We start from the raw sequence: 21004 nt of genomic DNA, 5'->3' as shown, positions 1-21004 counted from the left end.
TCTATGTCTCTGTACATGTCTTTACTTGTCTCCTTCTCTACCTGTCTCTGTGCAAGTCTTTATCTGTCTCCTTTTTCACGTGTCTCTGTGCAAGTCTTTACTTGTCTCCTTCTCTACGTGTCTCTGTGCAGGTCCTTACCTGTCTCCTTCTCTACCTGTCTCTGTGCAGGTCCTTACCTGTCTCTCTCTATGTATCTGTACATGTCTTTACCTGTCTCTCTCTACCTGTCTCTGACTAAGTCTTTACCTGTCTTTCTCTACCTGTCGGTGTACAGATTTTTACTTGTCTCCTTCTCTACCTGTCTCTGTGCAGGTCCTTACCTGTCTCCTTCTCTACCTGTCTCTGTGCAAGTCTTTACCTGTCTCCTTCTCTGCCTGTCTGTGTGCAGCTGGTGGTGCAGACGATGGTGCGGAGCTTCCCGTTCCTGTTTGACGCGCTGCTGGTCTCTCTGGTCGTCTGTCTGATCTTCAGTATTGGTGGAGCGACACTGTTTGCTGGAAAGTTTTATTACTGCTTCAATGAGACATCGGAGGAGTTTTTCACAGCAGACGTTGTCAACAATCGTACCCAGTGTTTTGAACTGATAATGATGAACTTCACCGAGGTCAGGTGGAAGAACATGCACTTAAACTTCGACAACGTGGCAAATGGTTACTTGGCGCTGCTGCACCTGGTCAGTCTGTAGACTCAACACACACACACTGACACACAGGAAGTGAAACTCTGAGCCACACAGTTTATAGATGAGTCCAGGTTGTAAGTGATCATTACTGTAAAGTCATGTAGAGCACTGTGATATTTATAATAACCAGTTAAACGTTGGAAATAATGAACTGTAGTTGAAATAAAAACTAAATTCAGTTTTAACTGGTGACTTAAACTCTTTGGGTCTCATTCAGGAAATGTTAAACCTGTGAATAGATTTGCACATAAAAATCCTTGGTACTAAAAACCTACTGTGGACTCATGAACGAAAATTTGGATTTCATCGTAGACACGTGTGTATGTTCGTTCGTGAATGCCAATCATTAACTGTCACTACCACAGAAGGTCACACCACATTTAGGTCCCCAGATCATCCAATTGGACAATGGGAAAAAAGATGACAAAAGAAGAGATGACATGGGGTGTTTTTCCACTCTGAGTTGAAGCTTTTTCAACTTGAGGAGTTCAGAGTGCTGCCCTTCCACATGCAAATGAGGAAAGCCTGAGGCAGAGGCCAACCTCCCTGCCCTTCCATGCGCCTACATGGAAAGCTTAAGGCAGGGAGAGCAGCAGCAAAGACCCCCCCGGGAACAGAACAAAGCAGCATCAGTGACAAACAGAAATGACATTGATAAGTCAGACACAACATGAAAACGAGGAGCTGGGGTGGAGGCAGGTTGCAAAGTGGCTTGCAGAGGGAGTAGCAACAGTAGGCAGGCCAGAGCAGTTTAAATAGGGCGCCCTGAATGAGACTTGCCAATTGGTTGCACAGACAGGAATCATGTGATCTATCAGCTGACTCCCTTCCATCAGTCAGCTGCTCCATCAGTTGACTGGGCTGTTTGAGATCGGCTGATGTTGCTGGGATGTGAGCAGAGCTTGACACCTTGTCCTGCCTGAACTAACACTATGCTCAGTGTCTTTAAACGTTACAGTTACGACTGAAAATGACAACAGAAATAAACAAGTTTGCTGATTTTGTGTTTTCACAGTTCAAACCCATTGCCAGACCATACAGGCAAAAGTTCCCATAAAAAGCGTCATGAGTAGCTCAGTTAAAGTTTGAGATTTCTCCTCTCAGAGATGATCTCTCAGTTTAAAACTTCGTACTTGATGTTTGGCATGAAACCAGTTTAAATCTGAGTTTAGCCTGATAACAGTCCATGTGAGCTGACAAACTTAAATTCAGTGTTTTTACTATGAAGTTCTGTGTCGTTTCTCTGTCAGGCGCTGTCATCAGACTTTTATGATGTCATGTACGCGGCTGTGGACTCCAGATGGGTTGGTACACCAACTGTCAGCTTTACTCGTACCATCACTGATACTGGGACTGATACTGGTCTGTGTGTGTGTGTGTGTGTGTGTGTGTGTGTCTGTAGGTGGAATCTCAGCCAGTCTATGAGAATTCGCCGTACATGTACATGTTCTTCATCTTTTTCATCATCATCAGTTCTTTCTTCACCTTAAACTTCTTCATCAGAGCCATCCTGGACAACCTGCAGAGAAACAAGATAGGTCTTTACACTCACTGACACACAGACAGGCTCAGAGACAGACAGACAGGCTGAAAATGGACAGACAGAGACAAACAGACAGAGAAACAGGCTGAAAGACAGACAGACAGACAGACAGACACACAGACACACACAGAGAGACAGCCTGAGAGACACACAGAGAGACAGACACAGACAGACACACACACACACACACACACACACACACACACCCACACACACACACACACACAGACTGAGAGACACTTGATGTTTATTTTGTGTCTTTACTTGGTGTTTACTTTGTGTCTTTACTTGGTGTTTATTTTGTGTCTTTTTTTCCATCTTTACTCTGCAGGTAAAGATATTTTCATCACTGAAGAGCAGCATAAAGAGTGGATGGCTGTGAAGAAACGTCTGCGGACCCCTCCGAGACCTGTTCCAAGACCTCAGGTGGGTTCACGTCCTTCCTGTCGCTCTGCGTCCACAGTAGAGTTCACATTCAGCCGGCAGTCCTGTTACCATGTCAGCAGAAACCAGGTATCTGTAACCACCTGATCCAGAGGGGTATCCCAGGTAGGAGGTTCAACAAACTCAAAATCCTCTCCCGGCGTAAAGCACTGCGAATTAATTCTGCCTCGATATCGATGGGATTTCCTACATACGGACAGTCCATGTCTGTCTGACAGCTTGCTTCAGGGTCGGCAGTAGGGAGGAGACAGGATGAAATCAGGCTTCTTAACCTGCCAGCGAGCAGGTTAGGTTCACAGTGTCAGTTGCCATGGTGATTGACTCAGAATTTGACTTACCTCTCTTTCTGGAACTGAAAACCCAGAGTTTCCCTCATTTCAGGGTTAACATACTCAGAGTTTTCACTAAACCCGCTTTCTGGAATACCCCCCAGGTGTGTCATCAACTCAAGTTAAGTAGTCATGAGTGTCCTTGCCATGACAGGCAGCAACAGAAGTTACAGAAAAACAACATAGAACAAAAGTCGGCTTTTGTGAATAACATGCACTTTGTTTTATCAGCATTCAAGACGAGCTTTGGATTGTACAGGAACTGTTGAACAGCACTGAATGATTGTTGAATCTCTGAGAGGGCCTGAGTCTGAGCCACGGGGACTTGTCCGCAGTCATTAGTTCAAGGTCCACACAGTTTGATAGATTCAGCGTCATACTTGTGTTTGGCCATGTCGTCGAGCTAGTGTGCTGTCACTGTTAAGTTGCTGTCCATTAGTCACTCACTCTACAGCAGGAAACAGCACTTAAATAAAAGCTTTGTGTCAGAAATTCACTGCACTTAAAAACAAAGTCACTTGCTGTCCATTCAGAATAGACCCGTGACCCACTTTTGGACCATGAACAATTTGTGGACAGTAAATACAAGATGTTTTTCTCTTATCTTGCTAAAAGTTCTCTCAAAAAAAATCTGTTACCTAAGAGAAGAACAAAATGTCACAATGGGCACTTTTCAGCCTCCATACATGCCATCTCTCTGCTTTTCTAGAATCCGCCAAGCGTTGCTAGAACATGTTGGAATGAGTTCTCGAGAGGGGTAAGAAGTTGGAAGGATTTTAGGATATAATGAGACAGCATGAACTGAAGCCCATTGAGTCTCAGCTTAGTGCCTCTTTAACACACTCTTCAGTGTAGGCTGGTAGTGGTCAAATAAACTCTGGTTTCTAAGTTTCTCTGCTCTGATGTTTTCTGGTGTTTTCTTTTTCAGAATGCTTGCCAGGCTTGGCTCTTTGACCTGGTGACTAAACTACCATTTAATATTTTCATGGCGATTGTGATCTGCCTGAACATGGTTCTCCTGATGGTAGAGACAGACCAGATGAGCATACAGGCGGAAATCATCCTGTACTGGTTCCACCTGGTCTTCATCCTCATCTTCCTCATTGAGTTCATTCTGAAGATCATTGCGCTCAGACAACACTACTTCGCCGACGGATGGAATGTGCTCGACTTCTTAGTGCTCATCTTCACCATCGTAGGTGAGTCAGAAAGGTTTCCTGTGATGATGTCATCATCTCCTCATTGCAGAACACTTCGATTCATTTAGATTCATTAAAATTTCCTTTAATTCAACATACAAATTAATCTTGGATCTTAGGAACAAGATCAAATAACATTCTCTTGTTTGGTCAGCGTTGTTTTTAAGGGTCCAAGCAACGAAACTAGCTGCTGGACACAAATGTTTTTGTTCTCATTATTAGGGGTTTAAGCCTGAAGGGCTGAAACCCTGTTGTTTTTGTATGAATTTATTAATTTTTCTTCAGAAATGTTTCTGCAAATTCCCGTAAGATGGTACATCACATGAAATTTTCATCAGTGATTGCAAGTTGTGTGGGAACGCTGCTCGTCAAATATGACCCCAATCGGCCAGATGGCCCTAATTATAGCGCCCAAAAATTAAGTATTGGAAAGGCCACGCCCCTCACACTGTAAGTCCAGTTACCTTGAAATCCGACTTACAGTTCCATGCTTCATGAGCATGTCTCTGAAATGTTTATCAAATTGGTCAACAGGAAGCAACGGTGTTACCAAAGGAGGGTGTAGCCCGGTGGAGATTTGGATGTAAATGTATGAGCATCTGTTCGATTGTCATAAAACATGTTGAATATTTTCAGTGGAGGTGTTGTGAACTGTGAAAGATCTTGATCCAAGCTAGTGTTCAAGTTTTTATTGCTGGCTTGAACCCCGGAGTTGCTGCTTGCGGCTTTATTTCTTCTTCTTCCTTTCTTGATATTTTTCTCTGCTGAAAGTGTTTGAGCAGCAAAAATTGGCAGGTTGGTTTCAAATTCCACCCACTTCCCAGGCACAAAAAATGTCACTCAAGTGGTGCTCTAACAATCAAGGTCATGATTTTGCAAACCGCTTGGCGTAGGGTGCTTTCACACCTGCCCTGTTTGGTTTGGTTCAGTCAAACTCAAGTTTGTTTGCCCCTTATGTGCGGTTCGTTTGGGCAGATGCAAACACAGCAATCACACTCGCTTCCACACCAAAACAACCTGACCAAGACGTTCTTGAAGAGTTTGTCTCGGTCCAGTTACAAACAAAGTTTGGTGCTGTTTGTTTGTGGTGAGAACGTGTTCCGACCTCACAGTCAGATTAAATAAGTAGTTTCTTAATTTCTTATGTTCTTGGGTATTTTTTATGTACAGATATGTACTGATGACTGGTGGGCAATATGTATGTTGATGTAATCCAGTGTCAGTTCTCTGATCATGAGATGAGAAGTTAATGTACACTAGGGCTCCTCATAAGGGGTCTGCCCATTGGTCCGACATCCCATTGTTCCGACCATATTAAACCCATTGTTCTGAAGTCCTGTTGTTCCGAAATCATCATGATGCCCTGTGGTTAAGGTCTGGTTAGGTTTAGGCACAAAAACCACTTGGTTAGGGTTAGGAAAAGATCATGGTGTGGGTTAAAATGAAAAAGAAAGTGGCAAACACATAAGCCGTGAGCCTGCTCCGCCTCAAGCCTTTCCCAGCTGACCCAGAGCCGCCGGGAGCCGTTCAGCAGCGCGGAGAGCTCCCTACACAATCCGGAGCCCAGAGTTAATAACAGGACGTTATGGTGTTTCACTCTCTTCTCTCTATGGCACTTGTATCTCGACCAGTAGCCTACTTTTGTTGCATTTGCTGATCCTCTATGGTACACAAATACAGTATAGCCTAGTATAATCACATATCGGAACAATGGGACACCGGACTAATGGGATGTCGGACTAATGGGATGTCGGACCAATGGGCTGTCGGACCAATGACATGGACCCCCTCATAACAGTGTGCACTGGAGCCCATTGTAACCACCTTATGCCACTGGCCAGGAGCCATGTCTTCCTGGTGGTGCAGTGCTGGGAATACAGAGGTTTAAGGTTCGAAGCCCTAGGTGGGCATGAAATAAAAATTCTATACAAATTCAAAACATTTTCACTGAAGGTCATAAGTCACATCAAATGTTTTGCTTATTGTCAGCTGAAAAAGACACAAGCATTCAAATGATTGCAGTTTGCTCCGACCCCGATAAATGCCTCTTGCAGTATTAATACTTATTTAATTTCTTTTTAACCCAGAATAGTGACCGTTCCCTTTTTTACTTGTAGACCTTTTCCACTCCAGACACTTAAAGACCTTTGGCTGAAGGAGTAAAGCAAGATTTATACTTCTGTGTTAAATTGACACCGTAACTATGATGTAGGCTCAGCGCCGACACAGAGCCTACACCGTAGCCTGACATGCACCTCCCCAGTAACCACACATGGTGGCGACGCAGACCTCCTGTCTGTTTCTGTCAGCTGAAACCTTTTCCCTCAGTGGAAACTAAGCTTTTGTTTAATTTCACAGTTAAGAAACAACAAAATGTGAAGACCATTAAGCCTCCACAAAAATAGCATTTTACGTCTTGTGTGTGATTTATCCTGGCTTCATAGTAGAGGAATGCTTCACTCGTTACTAGACTAATTCACACAATGTGAAATGCCATAGGCTTGTGCTAATAACGTTAGTGTGATTTATTTGTTTGGAAAAGGTGTTTAGTATAAGACAGTTGTTCTGTTGGTGAACCTTGTGAGTTGTAATGGGGCTGAATCTTATAACGTTGCCTCTGTTAAATGTTGCTGTTGTCCCTGGTTTCATATGAGAAGAGGAAAAGTCTGCTAGCCGCTAGGATAATTTATAAAATATAAAATGCCATAGGCTTGTGCTAATAATGTTAGCATGTTGTATTGGTGGGGAAAATGCGTCCAGATAAAGACAAGTGTTTGTCTGTGAATGCTGCGAGTTATAGTGAAGCTGATTTGTGTACTTGTGTTTGAAATTGTCTCTATTAAGCCATGTTTAATGTGTGTTTAATGTGTGTTTTGAATCAACTAAACTTCACAGCACTTCACAGAAACCTTGTTGCCAACCACTGTTTTGGAGGTGTAACTGCAGAGTGACACAGACACACCACCACACAGGTATAAATGCTCACAACGGCGTAGGCGACATGTATAGGCTACTGCATAGGGTCTGCACAGAGCTGACACACAAGTATAAATCCCACTTTAGTCAACACCCTGGAAATTACATGGAAACCTGGAAGTCACATGGAAACAAGCAGTCAGTCCTAATCCCTCCACACTGGTAATACAGTGATACCGATGGTTAATAGTGGAGCAGCTGTGGCTGTGTAGGTAGAGTGGGTCATCTCTTCCCAGTGGTTCCTGCCCACATGCCAAAGTGTCCTTGAGTAACACACTGAATTGTGGTAGCTTGTGTAATACCTGTGTGAGTGTGTGTGTGTGTGTGAATGGGTGAATGAAATGTGCTTTGGATAAAACTTTGATATAAATATTTAAATGCATGTTGTCCACAGAGCCCACGGGAGAAGTGGTCTGCAATGTATCATGAAGTTGACCCGAGCTGTGAAAACTGTAATGCTGCCTTACTGTGTACTGTTTATTGTAACCATGTCTTTGTCTCCATCTGTCTGTGTCTCCGTCTGTCTGTGTCTCCGTCTGTCTGTCTCAGGCATGTTCTTGGCTGATTTACTTGAGAAATACTTCATCTCACCTTCTCTCGTAACTGTGCTCCGATTGGGTCGTGTTGGACGTATGCTCCCTCTCATTCGCTTTAGCAGGGGTATCCGGAAGCTGTTATTTGCCTTCATGATGTCACTTCCTGCCTTCATCAACATTGGCCTCCTCCTCTTCATTATCATGTTCACCTCCTCTCTCTTTGGCATGTTTAACTTTGCCTACGCGAAGAAAGGGGCAGCGATTGATGACATGACGAACTTTGAAACATTTTGGAAGAGCATGAGCTGTTTGTTTGTGATGACCACGTCAGCGTCATGGGGCGGTCTGCTGCTTCCACTGATGACCACACCGCCAGACTGTGACCCCCACATGGAGCACCCAGGATCCACGGTCATAGGGGACTGCAGCAACACAACAGTTGCCAACATCTTCTTTGTCATCCACATCACCCTGTCCATTCTGCTGGTGGTCCACCTGTTTGTCGCTGTCGTCCTGGAGACCCTCAAGTCAGAGGACGGAGAGCCACTGAGTGACGATGAACTCCAGATGTTTTATGAAACCTGGAGAAAGTTTGACCCCGAAGCCTCGCAGTTCATATCCTACAGGTGAGTCCAAACTACTACTATGGTTAAATGTGATAAGCCCAAAGGACTGGACGGAGGCCATCGTCAAAACATGCTCACATGTGCAGCACACACTTAATATCAGGTTATGGAAAAAGTATTTCCTGTTGTAGGGATGAATAATGTCATGTGTATTAAGGATTATCATGTCCACCTCATCAGAAACTGGGGAGGGATTAAGAGGAATATTGGATTTCTCCGCAACGCTAATTTTTTAGCGCATTAGCTTACGTTAGCTTCAATAGCAAAACAAACTGGAGGAAACTGTTCATGTGTCCGACACTTGAACAAAGACTATCATCAGTCTTTGAGACTGGCAAAGTGTCCTGTGACAAGAGCATACGGGTCAGCCAGTCTGGTCCCATTGGTCAGTGTTTACTTGTATAAGTAATACTCGCGGTCTCGGAGAGTGAGTGACCTGACACGGTGCGTTCATAAATTCAGTCTGACGCGCCACACTACAATGAGATCTCTATTGGTCGAAGAAACACAGCGTTATATTTAATAATCATAATATTAATAATAATAATAATACATTTTATTTAAAGCAGCTGTACGGAACTTTTTACCATTAATAAAACTGCCCCTAGTTCGTATCACCCCCCCTTGAAGATCTGCGTATTTATTTGAACCCAACAGCGACAAAAAAGCCTTTCTCTATATGGCTATTTAGCGTAGCCTCACTCGGGTCGGACACACAGCGGAAGTCAGCAAACCAGTATATGGCACCCGAGGCGGAAGAGATTCTGCTCGCCTGCAGCGGCCCGCAGCGATTAAACCACAGAAGAAGGAGCCGTGTTTACAGTGTTCTTCAAGTAAGCAGTACGCAACGGGCATTGCTGAACACATAACACCTAACAGTTTTACCAGAGATGTATCAATGAGGACTTGGTTGTACTTTTGATGTCATGGCGGATAACGAAGGAGCATCATGTAAAATTATCTGTGACTGTGACCATGAACACAAATACACAGCAGGCAGATGTCCTCAGTTTATAAGAAATTCAGAGCTACACCAGAACATTTATGAACAGGTCTTACTTTACTACTAACGTGTGTGTAATGTTAGCACGTTACCATGTTTCCACTAATTACTTGGACTGACCTAACGTTAGTAGCGTTAGCTTTGCAAGCGAAGGCTGCAGGTAACAACTTTGCTGTGTTAGGATTATGTTATGTCTTCACTGTGTATCTTCACATAAAAGAATACTCCGACGATTTGGGAGTTATGCCCTCTTCTATCATTTTTATATTGAGACAACATGATCGATAAATTTTTTGTGTCTGTATGTCCAGTGGCTGGGTCTCAGCGTTTAGTATTGCGCTTATAGGGGGTCAGTACGTCCTGCACTGTGATCCGTGGAGGGATACACCGGTGAGCAGGCACAGATGTAGCTTGTAAACAAAACTCAGCTGTTTATTTAGCCTAGTGATATCTCCGGATTTTAGGAGCTGCAATGGACGACTTTGAATGCGATTTTGAAGAGTTTCTTGTAGCGGACACAGATCCAGAGCCATACCTGTTTGAGCCGGAGTACACAGATGAGGAGCTTCATGTGTTTGATGCTGAGCAAGCGAGAAGAAAGGCTGAATCCTCCGCTCCCTCGGTGCTACCATAGTTGGGGAGATATATCATCAGGAGGAAAACCGCTGCAGAGAGTGCATCACAAGGAATGAAAACTTTGCAGCAATCACTAATCCTAGCGTGATTGAAACTTTTTTTCATGTTCCTAAGATGAACTGGAAAAAACACCCCAGGCCTGCAGGAGCTGATGGACAGCTTTCAGTCGGGTGAGTAATATCGTCCGTGTCGTCTCTTTGTTTGCTTTTACCGAGGGACCTAGCGTACCTGTCCCAGAGCAGCTGTTGCTCACCGGTGTATCCCTCCGCGCAAGATGCACTGACCCCCTACAAGTGCCATGCTAACCGCTGTCTCAATATGAAAATGATAGAGAAAGGGCATAACTCCCAAATCATCGGAGTATTCTTTTCACATAATAATGCGGACTCAGCAGATGACTTGTTAACTGTTTATTCCTCCTTACACCGAACGTACACGGCTGCTTCTCATTGTTTCCAGTAGCACAACAACGGTTACTACATTACCCAGAATAACTTGAGGCTCACACTACTACTGTAGCTGTAGTAGCTCAAAATACACAACAGATTACATTAGATCAGAACAGAAACACGACAGGAGAATTTACTGAGTAATTTTGCTGTTTCCACTAATTACTTGGACTGACCTGACGTTAGTTAATCCTCTCGCTCTCCAAAACAAATGCATGCGGTAATTGCCGGCTGCAGTCGGAATTTTACGACACCAGGCTGTGGGTGTCATACTGCTTCGACCAAAGGGGCGCTATAATCAACGAAAACGAAAAATTGCTGCAGAGCTGCTTTAAATGATATGTACAGTTAAAGGAGAAGTCCGGTATTTTGCACTATGAGCCCCATCTCTGAGTTGTTCATGATGAAATAGAGTGGCTAAGACCAAAATTGTGACGATGGCTCCTTTTCTGAGAATTTGTCTTTCCCCTGCCTGACTTAACACTGCTGCCTATGGCCATGTGTGAACCTGTCCTAAACCACCCTAAATGTTCGTTTTCAAAGCCATGAAACTCACCGAGTGGTCAGTGGTGTTTGTTGATGTTCTGACATAAAAATCGTAGCAAACTGTGGTTTCCGTGATGACGTGTTTGACATTATGTCTAATCCATTGGTTTTCTATAGAAGCCTCATTGTCCTAATCCGCCACCGGAAACAGAAAGGGGGTGTTTACGACAAGGTTGTAGTCATTGTAGTCTTTAGCTCAGCAAAAGTGCCGGTTCGACAGTGCTGTGTGCGCTCCTGGAGGAAGAACGAAGTTTTGTAATAAGTTTAAACACCTGCACAATGGATTACTCGCTTGTAAACAACCTTCGCAGTACGATGCCTTTGAACACAACGCCAACCTTCTTCTTCTGCTCCTTTTCTGTGTGCCATTACATTGCAATGGTTTCCTGCTGGTTGGCGACACGCACGTAAAGGAGCATTATCGCCATCAAGTGGGCTGGAGTGTGTAACGTTTCAGGGTCAAACAAACAATCAAGCGGAAGTTTACATACGGGTGTGAGGCAGCTGAAAAAACAGTTCCACAATCCAGATGAAAAGCGAAAACACAGATGGAAACCACAGTTTGCTATGATTTTTATGTCAGAACATCAACAAACACCACTGACCACTCGGTGAGTTTCATGGCTTTGAAAACGAACGTTTAGGGTGGTTTTAGGACAGGTTCACACATGGCCATAGGCAGCAGCGTTAAGCCAGGCAGGGGAAAGCCAAATTCTCAGAAAAGGAGCAATCTGTTTGCCTCCAGCTAAGCCCCGCCCACCAAAAAACATCATACTGTTGTTTACTAACAGTAAAAGGGTCTGTTGGGTTCTATTGGATTGTACAGTAGAGTCATATTAATGAGTACAGATCTGTTCTGTGTTCCACAGTAAGCTGTCAGATTTCTGCGACGCTCTGAAGGATCCTCTGAGGATTCCAAAACCAAACTCCATTAAACTAATCCACATGGATCTGCCTCTTATGCCTGGAGACAAAATCCACTGTGTGGACGTCCTTTTCGCACTCTCCACGCAGGTAACATCACCTGATAAATCATCATTAGTATTATTATTATTATTATTATTACTGTTGTTGTTGTTATTAATGTTATTATTATTCTGTATGCGTGCAGGTGTTTGGTTGCTCTGAACAGGCGGACACTCTGAAAGCCAGAATTGAGGAAAAGTTCGTAGACAACCCATCCAAGGTTTTACACTATTCTATTCTATTCTATTCTATTCTATTCTATTCTATTCTATTCTATTCTATCCATTTGAATTGTGTTCTATCCTGTAGCTGTTAGCAGATATCTTAACTGAACCCCAGAGTTTGGCCCCTCACATCCTACTTGTGCATGTAGAGGGTGTTGTAATGTGCTCAGTCAAGAATTATGATAATGAGTTTAGATCTGTCGTCACAGTCAGGACAGTTTTATGTTTATTTTCTGTATGATCACAAAAATCAGTTTCAGTCCCTGCAGCCCTGAATTTTGTCTGTTAGGCAGAAAATCAGGTGTCAGGTCTGAGGTTTTTAGGAGACAGTTTCAGGGGAGACAAAGACATCCAGGCATGACTTTATCTGGAAAAACGTTCGAGAAGAACAGTGTTAATTCTGACTGCTATTTTGCAAAAATGTTTATTTGTTCTAGTCACGTTTTTGTCATTTATCCTTCATAGTTTTAGTTGATGAAAATTCACGACATTTTAGTCATTATGTTTTTTATCTTCAAACTTATCCAGTTTAGTTGATCAGAAATTAGAATCAAGGTGTATAATAATTTCATTTTGACAAATTTTTCTACAACTACTAATAATTTCTGAACACTTACAAACTGTCATTTCTCTGGCAGAGTTTGACACGTTTAAATGTTGATTTGCGAGCACACACTTGCTGATCGTCATTTGAAAAGCTCAACATTTCTCTATTTAGGTTTTCAAAAACTTTGACACCACAGATATCTAATCTGAGACAACTATTTGTCCCCAGGTTCACTGTAAACTGTGATTTATTGAGCTCACTGTTAAGAAGCAGAAAAATAACTTAAGTGAAGCCTGAATTCTTTCTTCATCTGCAACATGTTAGTCTGGAGATTTAAACTCGTGTCCTTTCACAGAGTCGGTGATTCAAACTAAACTTTCATCTCTGTCAGAGAAAGCTGATCTGAGTTCAGACTGTTAACTTACAGCACAGATAACTGAGCCTCCTACCTGCCTGTCAAACACCATCAATCCATAAACCTTCCCCAAACAGTGAGGACTGAGTGGAGTCCTGTGGGGTCACAAAGTCCGGCGGTCGGTGGCTGCTTGCTCCGCTGCCATTCAGCAGCTAACAAGCGGAGCTAGCTGCTAACAGCCAGCGCTGCAACTAACAAACTCCACAAATCCATTCAGCAACTCCACCATCGACAGTCAGACACACACAGCTGACTATTTGCTGTTGAATTACAGCTCACAGCTGACACTGCTCCAGTGTGAATGTTTTTGCTAGAGAAACATCCTGGTGCAGACTATTTACTGGAGTTCACCAGCCTGTTGCTCATGCTGCATTTGAAGATAATTGTAAGCACGGCTGTTCTCAGCTTTCAATGTCCGATAGTCCACCATGAACATCTCTGTCTTGTCTCGTCAGCGTAAGTGAAGCATAGACTTCGTCTTGGTTTTTAATATCAAGATCTATTTTTAACACGTCATCGTCTCATTTTTGTCATGGAAAAAAGGTAACTGACAAAAAAACGTTGCCATAGTTTTCAAAATAAACACAGGAAGAAACATCATTATCGTGTCCCCCCACCTTCTGACGCCAAACCTGCACCGCCCCTAACATACAGTTATTGATTATCATTACCTCCAGGTGTCACATGAACCAATCAGCAGCACCCTGCAGAGGAAACAGGAAGACGTGGCGGCAGCAGTGATCCAGAGAGCGTACAGGAAACACATTCTGCAGCACAGAGGTGCAGAGGAGCCGGCAGTGGCGTCTGTGAACGGGGGTGGTGGTGTTTCAGGTGGAGCCTTACAGTAAGTCTCTCCCCCACGCTGCTCTGACTTCCTGCCAGATGAGAACCTGAGGGAGTCTATCATCAGTCTGGACCGCACCTGTGGACCGGGCTCTTAGGTCAGAGACAACACAACTGGAGTTGAAGTTTGCTGCGGACAGCTTCGTTCTGTGCTCTACTTCTGTCTCTAAGAAAACTTTTTATTACTGCGTCGTCACTTCCTGTGTGTCCTAACAGAGCTCAGTCTGTGTTGAGACATCCCAGATGATATTAAACTTTACAATCAACTACTAATCCAGGTTACTATAACATGTACACAACATTTATTATTAATATATCTCAAAAATGTATGATTGTAGACGCTTGGTCCAGGACCAGGTGATATCAGAAAAAAATTCTGACACTGATCGGCATCTCTGTTGATCCCACATTCTTTGTTTTCTGCCTTTATGTTTCCACACTGCTTACTCACGTAATTACACTGTGGAGGGAGGAAAGATTACAGATGTTTCTTAAAAAAATGCATTTATACTTTTTCCAGTGTCAGGGATTGGCCTCCTCCTGATGTTTGAAAAAGTCATCTTAACTGCTGAACTGCCATTCTGAAAATATTTCCCCTTCATACTGGAAATATTACAACTTTGCTCTGGAAATAAGATTTTATTCTGAAAATATTACAACCTTATTATGGAGATATTATGAATTTATTCAGAATATATTATGACGGTACTCTGGAGGAATTAAAACTTTTAAGATTTTTTTATTTTAAACTAACTGCACAAGAAAAAGGAACAGTAGCATTAATTTTAACATCAGCATATCAAACTAACATCATTATTAAAGTAATATAAGCATTAAAAAAACACGCATTTCTTTTAAAAGTGATGTTGGCGGGAAGAAAACTAACAGTAATTCAATAATATAAGCATTAAAAAAGGAAATTAATGTTAAAAATAAAATGTTAGCACAGGTATCGGCAACCTTAGCCTCATTTCCACCAAACACTTTGGGTATGGTACCTTTGGAACCAACAGTAACCCTTCAGACATGGTACCTAGACCCCAGTGTTTCCACCACAAACAGTACTCTTAAATGTGGTTGTTGTCACTCACTGCTCTGTCCAGCACTCACTGTATTTCCTCATCACCGGTGACACAGAGAGAAGTCTGCACCTCGTTTATTGTCCACAGAACGAGGCTGCACGCCAGGCTTTGAATGAATGTAGGTATTGCCCGTCTCCAGAATGCAGGAAATCACATCTACCACATCCAAAATTTTCTGGGGGAGGACAGCCAGACCCCCACTATACCACCATTATCTCTCTCTGTATGGTATTTGTATGTAAGGTATTAGGCCCTATCCATCTCCAGCAGGCGCCCTAGAAATCCGTTAGGATGCGGGGGAGGTTTTTTGAAAAGTTGACAGCCCTGCAGTTTACCAATAAAACTCTCCACAGTATGAACACTGATATATAATATATACCTGGATTAAACACCTGAGTGGTTCCTTTCTTATTAAAGTAGCTCCCAGTGAGACCACCAGCACATTAATTGTCTCTAGCTGATCAATTGATTGATTATAGGTTATTAACGTCATGCTCTGACAATGTTTAACACGTCATTTAACCAGATACCCTTGCACTACTGTCAGAGTATCATGCAGAAACCCTGTGTCCCCATGTAAGAGATGAACAACTGAGCACTTTTTATACTTTTTTATTTGATCTTTTTCACTGTATCTTGTTGTAGCCACAGTGTTGGTATATCGATGCTGTTTCTCTTTATATATAACTTCATACATTACACAAACTCAATAAATGGAGCTCAAAACATTTAATGTTGTCTGATCTTTATTTTACGACTCTAGTCAAGATATTTATAATTACGATTTTGTCTAGTCATTTGATTAACTTTCATTGTATATTACAGAATTGTTTGATTTTATGATCTACGGATCCATTGCTGCTTGATTTTTTTTAACTGTCTCGCAAGGTGTCCTTGAGTGTCCTGAAAAGCGCCTAGAAATATGATGCATTATTATTACTATTATTATTATTATAATTTTTACAATTGACATTTTCTGCAAAAATATTGTTTCTGTTACAAAAGTTGTACATTACCTTCTAATAACATAAAACAATTGATTTATGGCCAAAAAAAGACTGCATATTTAGTATTTTCAAGAACAATAAAGTTGCAGTGATGTTAGCAGTTGAAATATAGCCAGTGATGCATGATGTCCAGCTTAGTGGACAGATGATCAATTGTAATTTCCTCACAACATATAATCAATATTTGGAAAATTTAACATCTGTACTACCCCTTAGATGTTACTTGATTTTTCCAGATTTTATTTACCTGTCAGGGTCTCCTATTACAGAAGGATTGGCAAGGTATTCTAGAGGGGCGCAACACTATTTGCATTGGTTTTGAGAGATTTGTGTTGCACTGACAACATTTGGCCAGTGGGTGGCAGTGTATGACATCATGCACTGTAGTGGCAAAAATGCAGCGATTTCATTCAACCCCATGCATACACAAGAGAAGTGAGCACAAGAGCTCCATCAGACGAAGTGATGCAAACCATCCTGCTCCCTGTCATTTCAATGACCATCTCCTCTATGATTTCAGGGCATTAAATTGCCAAGAGGGGGAGGCATGAAAAGAAAGATATGCCAAAGGGAGCTGTTCACATTCTCACATTTTCTGCTCTTAAATGGATACCATTATGTGCTGTTTTTTTGTTGTTGTTATTAGTAGTTTGTTATCACTTGTTTTTTATAATGTATTGGTCCTGATCTTTCTGTTCTTTGAGTTCTTAACAATTTGTGAAAAATTTGTGTTTTAATTGTGCAAAATAAATAAACTATAATAATCACAATATCACAATAATCACAATAATCAGTATGAGTGAACCATGGAGAGGAGGAGGAGGAGAGTTAAGTGACTCGGTCATGGATTTCTCTGTGAACTCTGCCTGTTTTTATTGTTTCTACTGTTTGTTTCTTCCTCTGCTGCTCAGACCGCCAGACCTTCGGCTCTCCGATGCACTGAAGCCCGGCTCCAGTGAGACCGGCACCGTGTCCATTCTTTAGTACGTAAGGATGACTCATTTTGAACGTGAACAAACTGAAAACGATCAGATAAATAAGATTTAAACCAGCTTAGTGCAGAACCTTTTAGGCCAATTAAGTGATCCAGTCTCTGTAGCCGAATTTGATGGTCAATTGTGTCAAACGCAGCACTAAGATCTAATAAAACAAGTACAGAGACGAGTCCTTTGTCTGAAGCAATCAGAAGGTCATTTGTAATTTTAATTAGTGCTGTCTCAGTGCTATGATGCACTCTTAATCTTGACTGAAATTCCTCAAATAAATTATTATCATGGAGAAAATCACACAGCTGGTCTGCGACTACTTTCTCAAGGATCTATCGATTCATAAAATCTGAGATGTGTGAAGCTTTAACCCTGTTAACTAGCTGGTAGTAAATTAAATTAATTAATGACCTTATTTGAGAAGCTTTGACATTTCCGGTTCTTTTATCTGTAACCGTTCGGTTACTGCTTTACGTTATGGTGTATTTTGTTACCATGCTGCAGCAGCCGCTCCTCCTGCTGTCTCTGCATCACACAAACACAAAGTAGAGATGCCGCGGTGGAGACAGAGAAGCAAAGTTCTTTATTCTGTTCTTCATTCTTTCTAAACGGCTCAGTGTTGTGATTTGAGGAATATTATTTATTTTATTTAACATTTTGGATTTGTCTCCAGTGAGATATTGATTTTTTTCCCTCGTAAAACTTCCAGTCGTAGTTCTCTGAGAATCTGTCTCAGATTCTAGCAAAAATTGGTATCCCAACCGAAATATCCTGAATTAAATCAAGTCACATTTAATTGGAAATTGAAGCGAATTGGAACCTTGTGAATCAAAATAGAATTCATTCAGGAAATCAGTGGCAATTTTTTCAAGTATTTCAGGTATATTAAGAGTTTTGAAATAATAAGTTCACAGATTGGGACATGGAATGTCACCTCTTAGACGAAGAACGGTTCAAAAGACCCTTCATGATGGATACAAACAAGGACACATGTACCCGGCCTGGAGGGTTACCAGGGCCCCACCCTGGAGCCAGGCCTGGGGTTGGGGCCCGTGGGCGAGCGCCTGGTGGTCGGGCCTTCGCCCATGGGGTCCGGCCGGGCCCAGCCCGAACCGGCTACATGGGCTCGTCCCCCTGCAGGCCCACCACCCGCAGAGGGGTTCGGTGCAATGTGGATTGGGCAGCAGACCAAGGCGGGGGCCTTGGCGGTCTGATCCTCGGTTACAGAAGTTGGCTCTTGGGACATGGAATGTCACCTCTCTGGCGGGGAAGGAGCCGGAGCTTGTGGAAGAGGTTGAGCGCTACCGGCTAGATATAGTCGGCCTCACCTCAACACATAGTTCCGGCTCTGGAACCCTAGTCCTTGAGAGGGGTTGGACTCTCTCCTTCGCTGGAGTTGCTCCGGGTGAGAGGCAGAGGGCCGGGGTGGGCTTTCTGATAGCCCCCAGACTCTCTGCCTGTACGTTGGGGTTTACCCCGGTAGACGAAAGGGTTGCTTCCCTGCGCCTTCGGGTCGGGGAACGGGTCCTGACTGTTGTCTGTGCTTATGCACCGAACAACAGTTCAGAGTACCCACCCTTTTTGGAGTCCCTGGGACGGGTGCTGGACAGTGCCCCGACTGGGGACTCCATTGTTCTGCTGGGGGACTTCAACGTTCACGTGGGCAATGACAGCGGGACCTGGAGGGGCGTGATTGGGAGGAACGGCCTGCCCGATCTGAACCCGAGTGGTGTTCAGTTATTGGACTTCTGTGCGGGTCGCAGTTTGGCCATAACTAACACCATGTTCAAACATAAGGATTTCCATCGGTGCACGTGCCCCCTGGACAGCCTAGGTCGCAGGTCAATGATCGACTGTGTAGTCGTATCATTTGACCTGCGGCCATATGTTCTGGACACTCGGGTGAAGAGAGGAGCAGAGCTGTCAACTGATCACCACCTGGTGGTGAGTTGGATCAGATGGTGGGGGAAGATGGCAGGCCCAAATGAACAGTGAGGGTCTGCTGGGAATGCCTGGCGGAAGAACCTGTCCAGATGATCTTCAACTCCCACCTCCGGGAGAGCTTCGACTGCGTCCCGAGGGCAAAGGGGGACATTGAGTCCGAATGGGCCTTGTTCCGCTCTGCCATTGTCGAGGCGGCGGTTGCGAGCTGTGGCCGTGAGGCCGCTGGGGCCAGTTGTGGCAGTAATCCCCGAACCCGCTGGTGGACACCAGAGGTGAGGGGAGCCGCCAGGCTGAAGAAGGAGGCCTACAGGGCATGGTTGGTCTGTGTGTCTCCCCGGAAGCAGCTGACAGGTACCGGCGGGCCAAGCGGAGCGCAGTGGCGGCAGTCGTGGAGGCAAAAACTTGGGCGTGGGAGGAGTTCGGTGAGGCCATGGAGGAAGACTATCGATCGGCTCCAAAGAGGTTCTGGCAAACCGTCCGGCACCTCAGGGGAGGAAGGCGGCAACTTGCTCACACTGTTTACAGTGGGGACAGGGAGCTGCTGACGTCAACTGGGGACATTGTCGGGCAGTGGAAGGAATACTTTGAGGAGCTCCTCAATCCCACCAACACGTATTCCAGTGAGGAAACAGAGACGGGGGTCTCGGGGGCGGGTCGTCCAATTTCTGGGGCAGAAGTTGCTGAGGTAGTGAAACAACTCCGAGGCGGCGAAGCCCCGGGGGTGGATGAGATTCGTCCTGGATATCTCAAGGCTCTGGATGTTGTAGGGCTGTCCTGGCTGACACACCTCTGCAACATTGCGTGGACATCGGGGGCAGTGCCTCTGAAGTGGCAGACCGGGGTGGTGGTCCCCATTTTCAAGAAAGGGGACCAGAGGGTGTCTTCCTACTACAGGGGGATCACACTCCTCAGCCTACCTGGTAAGGTCTACTCCAGGGTGCTGGAGAAGAGGGTCCGGTCGATAGTTGAACCTCAGATTGAGGAGGAGCAATGTGGTTTTCGTCCTGGACGCGGAACCGTGGACCAGCTCTTTACCCTCGCCAGGGTGCTGGAGGGGGCATGGAAGTTTGCCCAACCAGTCCACATGTGTTTTGTGGATTTGGAGAAGGCTTACGACCGTGTCCCCAGGGGCATCCTGTGGGGGGTGCTCCGGGAGTATGGGGTTGGTGGCCCCTTGCTAAGGGCCATCCAGTCCCTGTACCGAAGGAGCATGAGTCTGGTTCGTGTGGCTGGCAGTAAGTCGGACCTGTTCCCAGTGAGGGTTGGACTCCACCAGGGCTGCCCTTTGTCACTGGTTCTGTTCATAACTTTTATGGACAGAATTTCTAGGCACAGCCGAGTGGTGGAGGGTGTCAGATTCGGTGATGGGAGGATCTCGTCCCTGCTTTTTGCGGATGACGTGGTCCTCCTAGCTCCATCGAACAGTGATCTTCAGCTTCTTCAGTGTGAAGCGGCTGGGATGAGAATCAGCACCTCCAAGTCTGAGGCCATGGTCCTCAGCCGGAAAAGGGTGGATTGTCCACTCCAGGTCAGGGGGGAGGTCCTTCCTCAGGTGGAGGAGTTTAAGTATCTCGGGATCTTGTTCACGAGTGAGGGTAGGATGGAGCGGGAGATTGACAGGCGGCGTCAGCAGTGATGCAGGCGCTTAACTGGTCCGTTGTGGTGAAGAGGGAGCTTAGCCAATCTACAATCAATCTACATTCCAACCCTCACCTATGGTCACAAGCTCTGGGTAGTGACCGAAAGAATGAGATCGCGAGTACAAGCGGCCGAAATGAGTTTCCTCCGCAGGGTGGCTGGGCTCAGCCTTAGGGATAGGGTGAGGAGCTCAGACATCCAGGAGGGACTCGGAGTAGAGCCGCTGCTCCTCCACATCGAGAGGAGCCAGTTGAGGTGGTTCGGGCATCTGGTAAGGATGCCTTCCGGACGCCTCCCTTGAGAGGTGTTTTGGGCATGTCCAACCGGGAGGAGACCTCGGGGCCGCCCCAGAACACGCTGGAGGGACTACATCACGCGGCTG

The 21004-nt window shown here is 44.5% G+C and overlaps 1 protein-coding gene across 4 annotated transcripts in view; it reads left to right on the top strand.

The window, feature by feature from the left end:
* LOC117261970 (sodium channel protein type 4 subunit alpha B-like) overlaps positions 1–15775 on the top strand; it is a 43597-nt gene extending 27822 nt beyond the window's left edge. For 2 of the 4 annotated variants that reach the window (XM_078167681.1, XM_078167679.1), the window contains exons 23-31: positions 390–674; positions 1934–1987; positions 2086–2217; positions 2551–2652; positions 3928–4198; positions 7724–8336; positions 11840–11984; positions 12082–12156; positions 13800–15775. In XM_078167681.1, coding sequence (XP_078023807.1) covers positions 390–674; positions 1934–1987; positions 2086–2217; positions 2551–2652; positions 3928–4198; positions 7724–8336; positions 11840–11984; positions 12082–12156; positions 13800–13970 — 1848 coding nt within the window. In that variant the 3' untranslated portion in view covers positions 13971–15775. Of the gene's footprint in view, positions 1–389; positions 675–1933; positions 1988–2085; positions 2222–2550; positions 2653–3927; positions 4199–7723; positions 8337–11839; positions 11985–12081; positions 12157–13799 lie in introns of all 4 variants that reach the window. The other 2 variants (XM_078167680.1, XM_078167682.1) reach the window with 2 other exon arrangements.
* The last annotated feature ends 5229 nt before the right edge of the window (positions 15776–21004 follow it).

This window comes from Epinephelus lanceolatus, chromosome 5, assembly GCF_041903045.1.
Source record: "Epinephelus lanceolatus isolate andai-2023 chromosome 5, ASM4190304v1, whole genome shotgun sequence".
Classification (NCBI taxonomy): Eukaryota; Metazoa; Chordata; class Actinopteri; order Perciformes; family Serranidae; genus Epinephelus; species Epinephelus lanceolatus.
The sequence above is the reverse complement of the archived record's forward strand: the minus strand, read 5'-3'. Positions and strand labels throughout refer to the sequence as shown.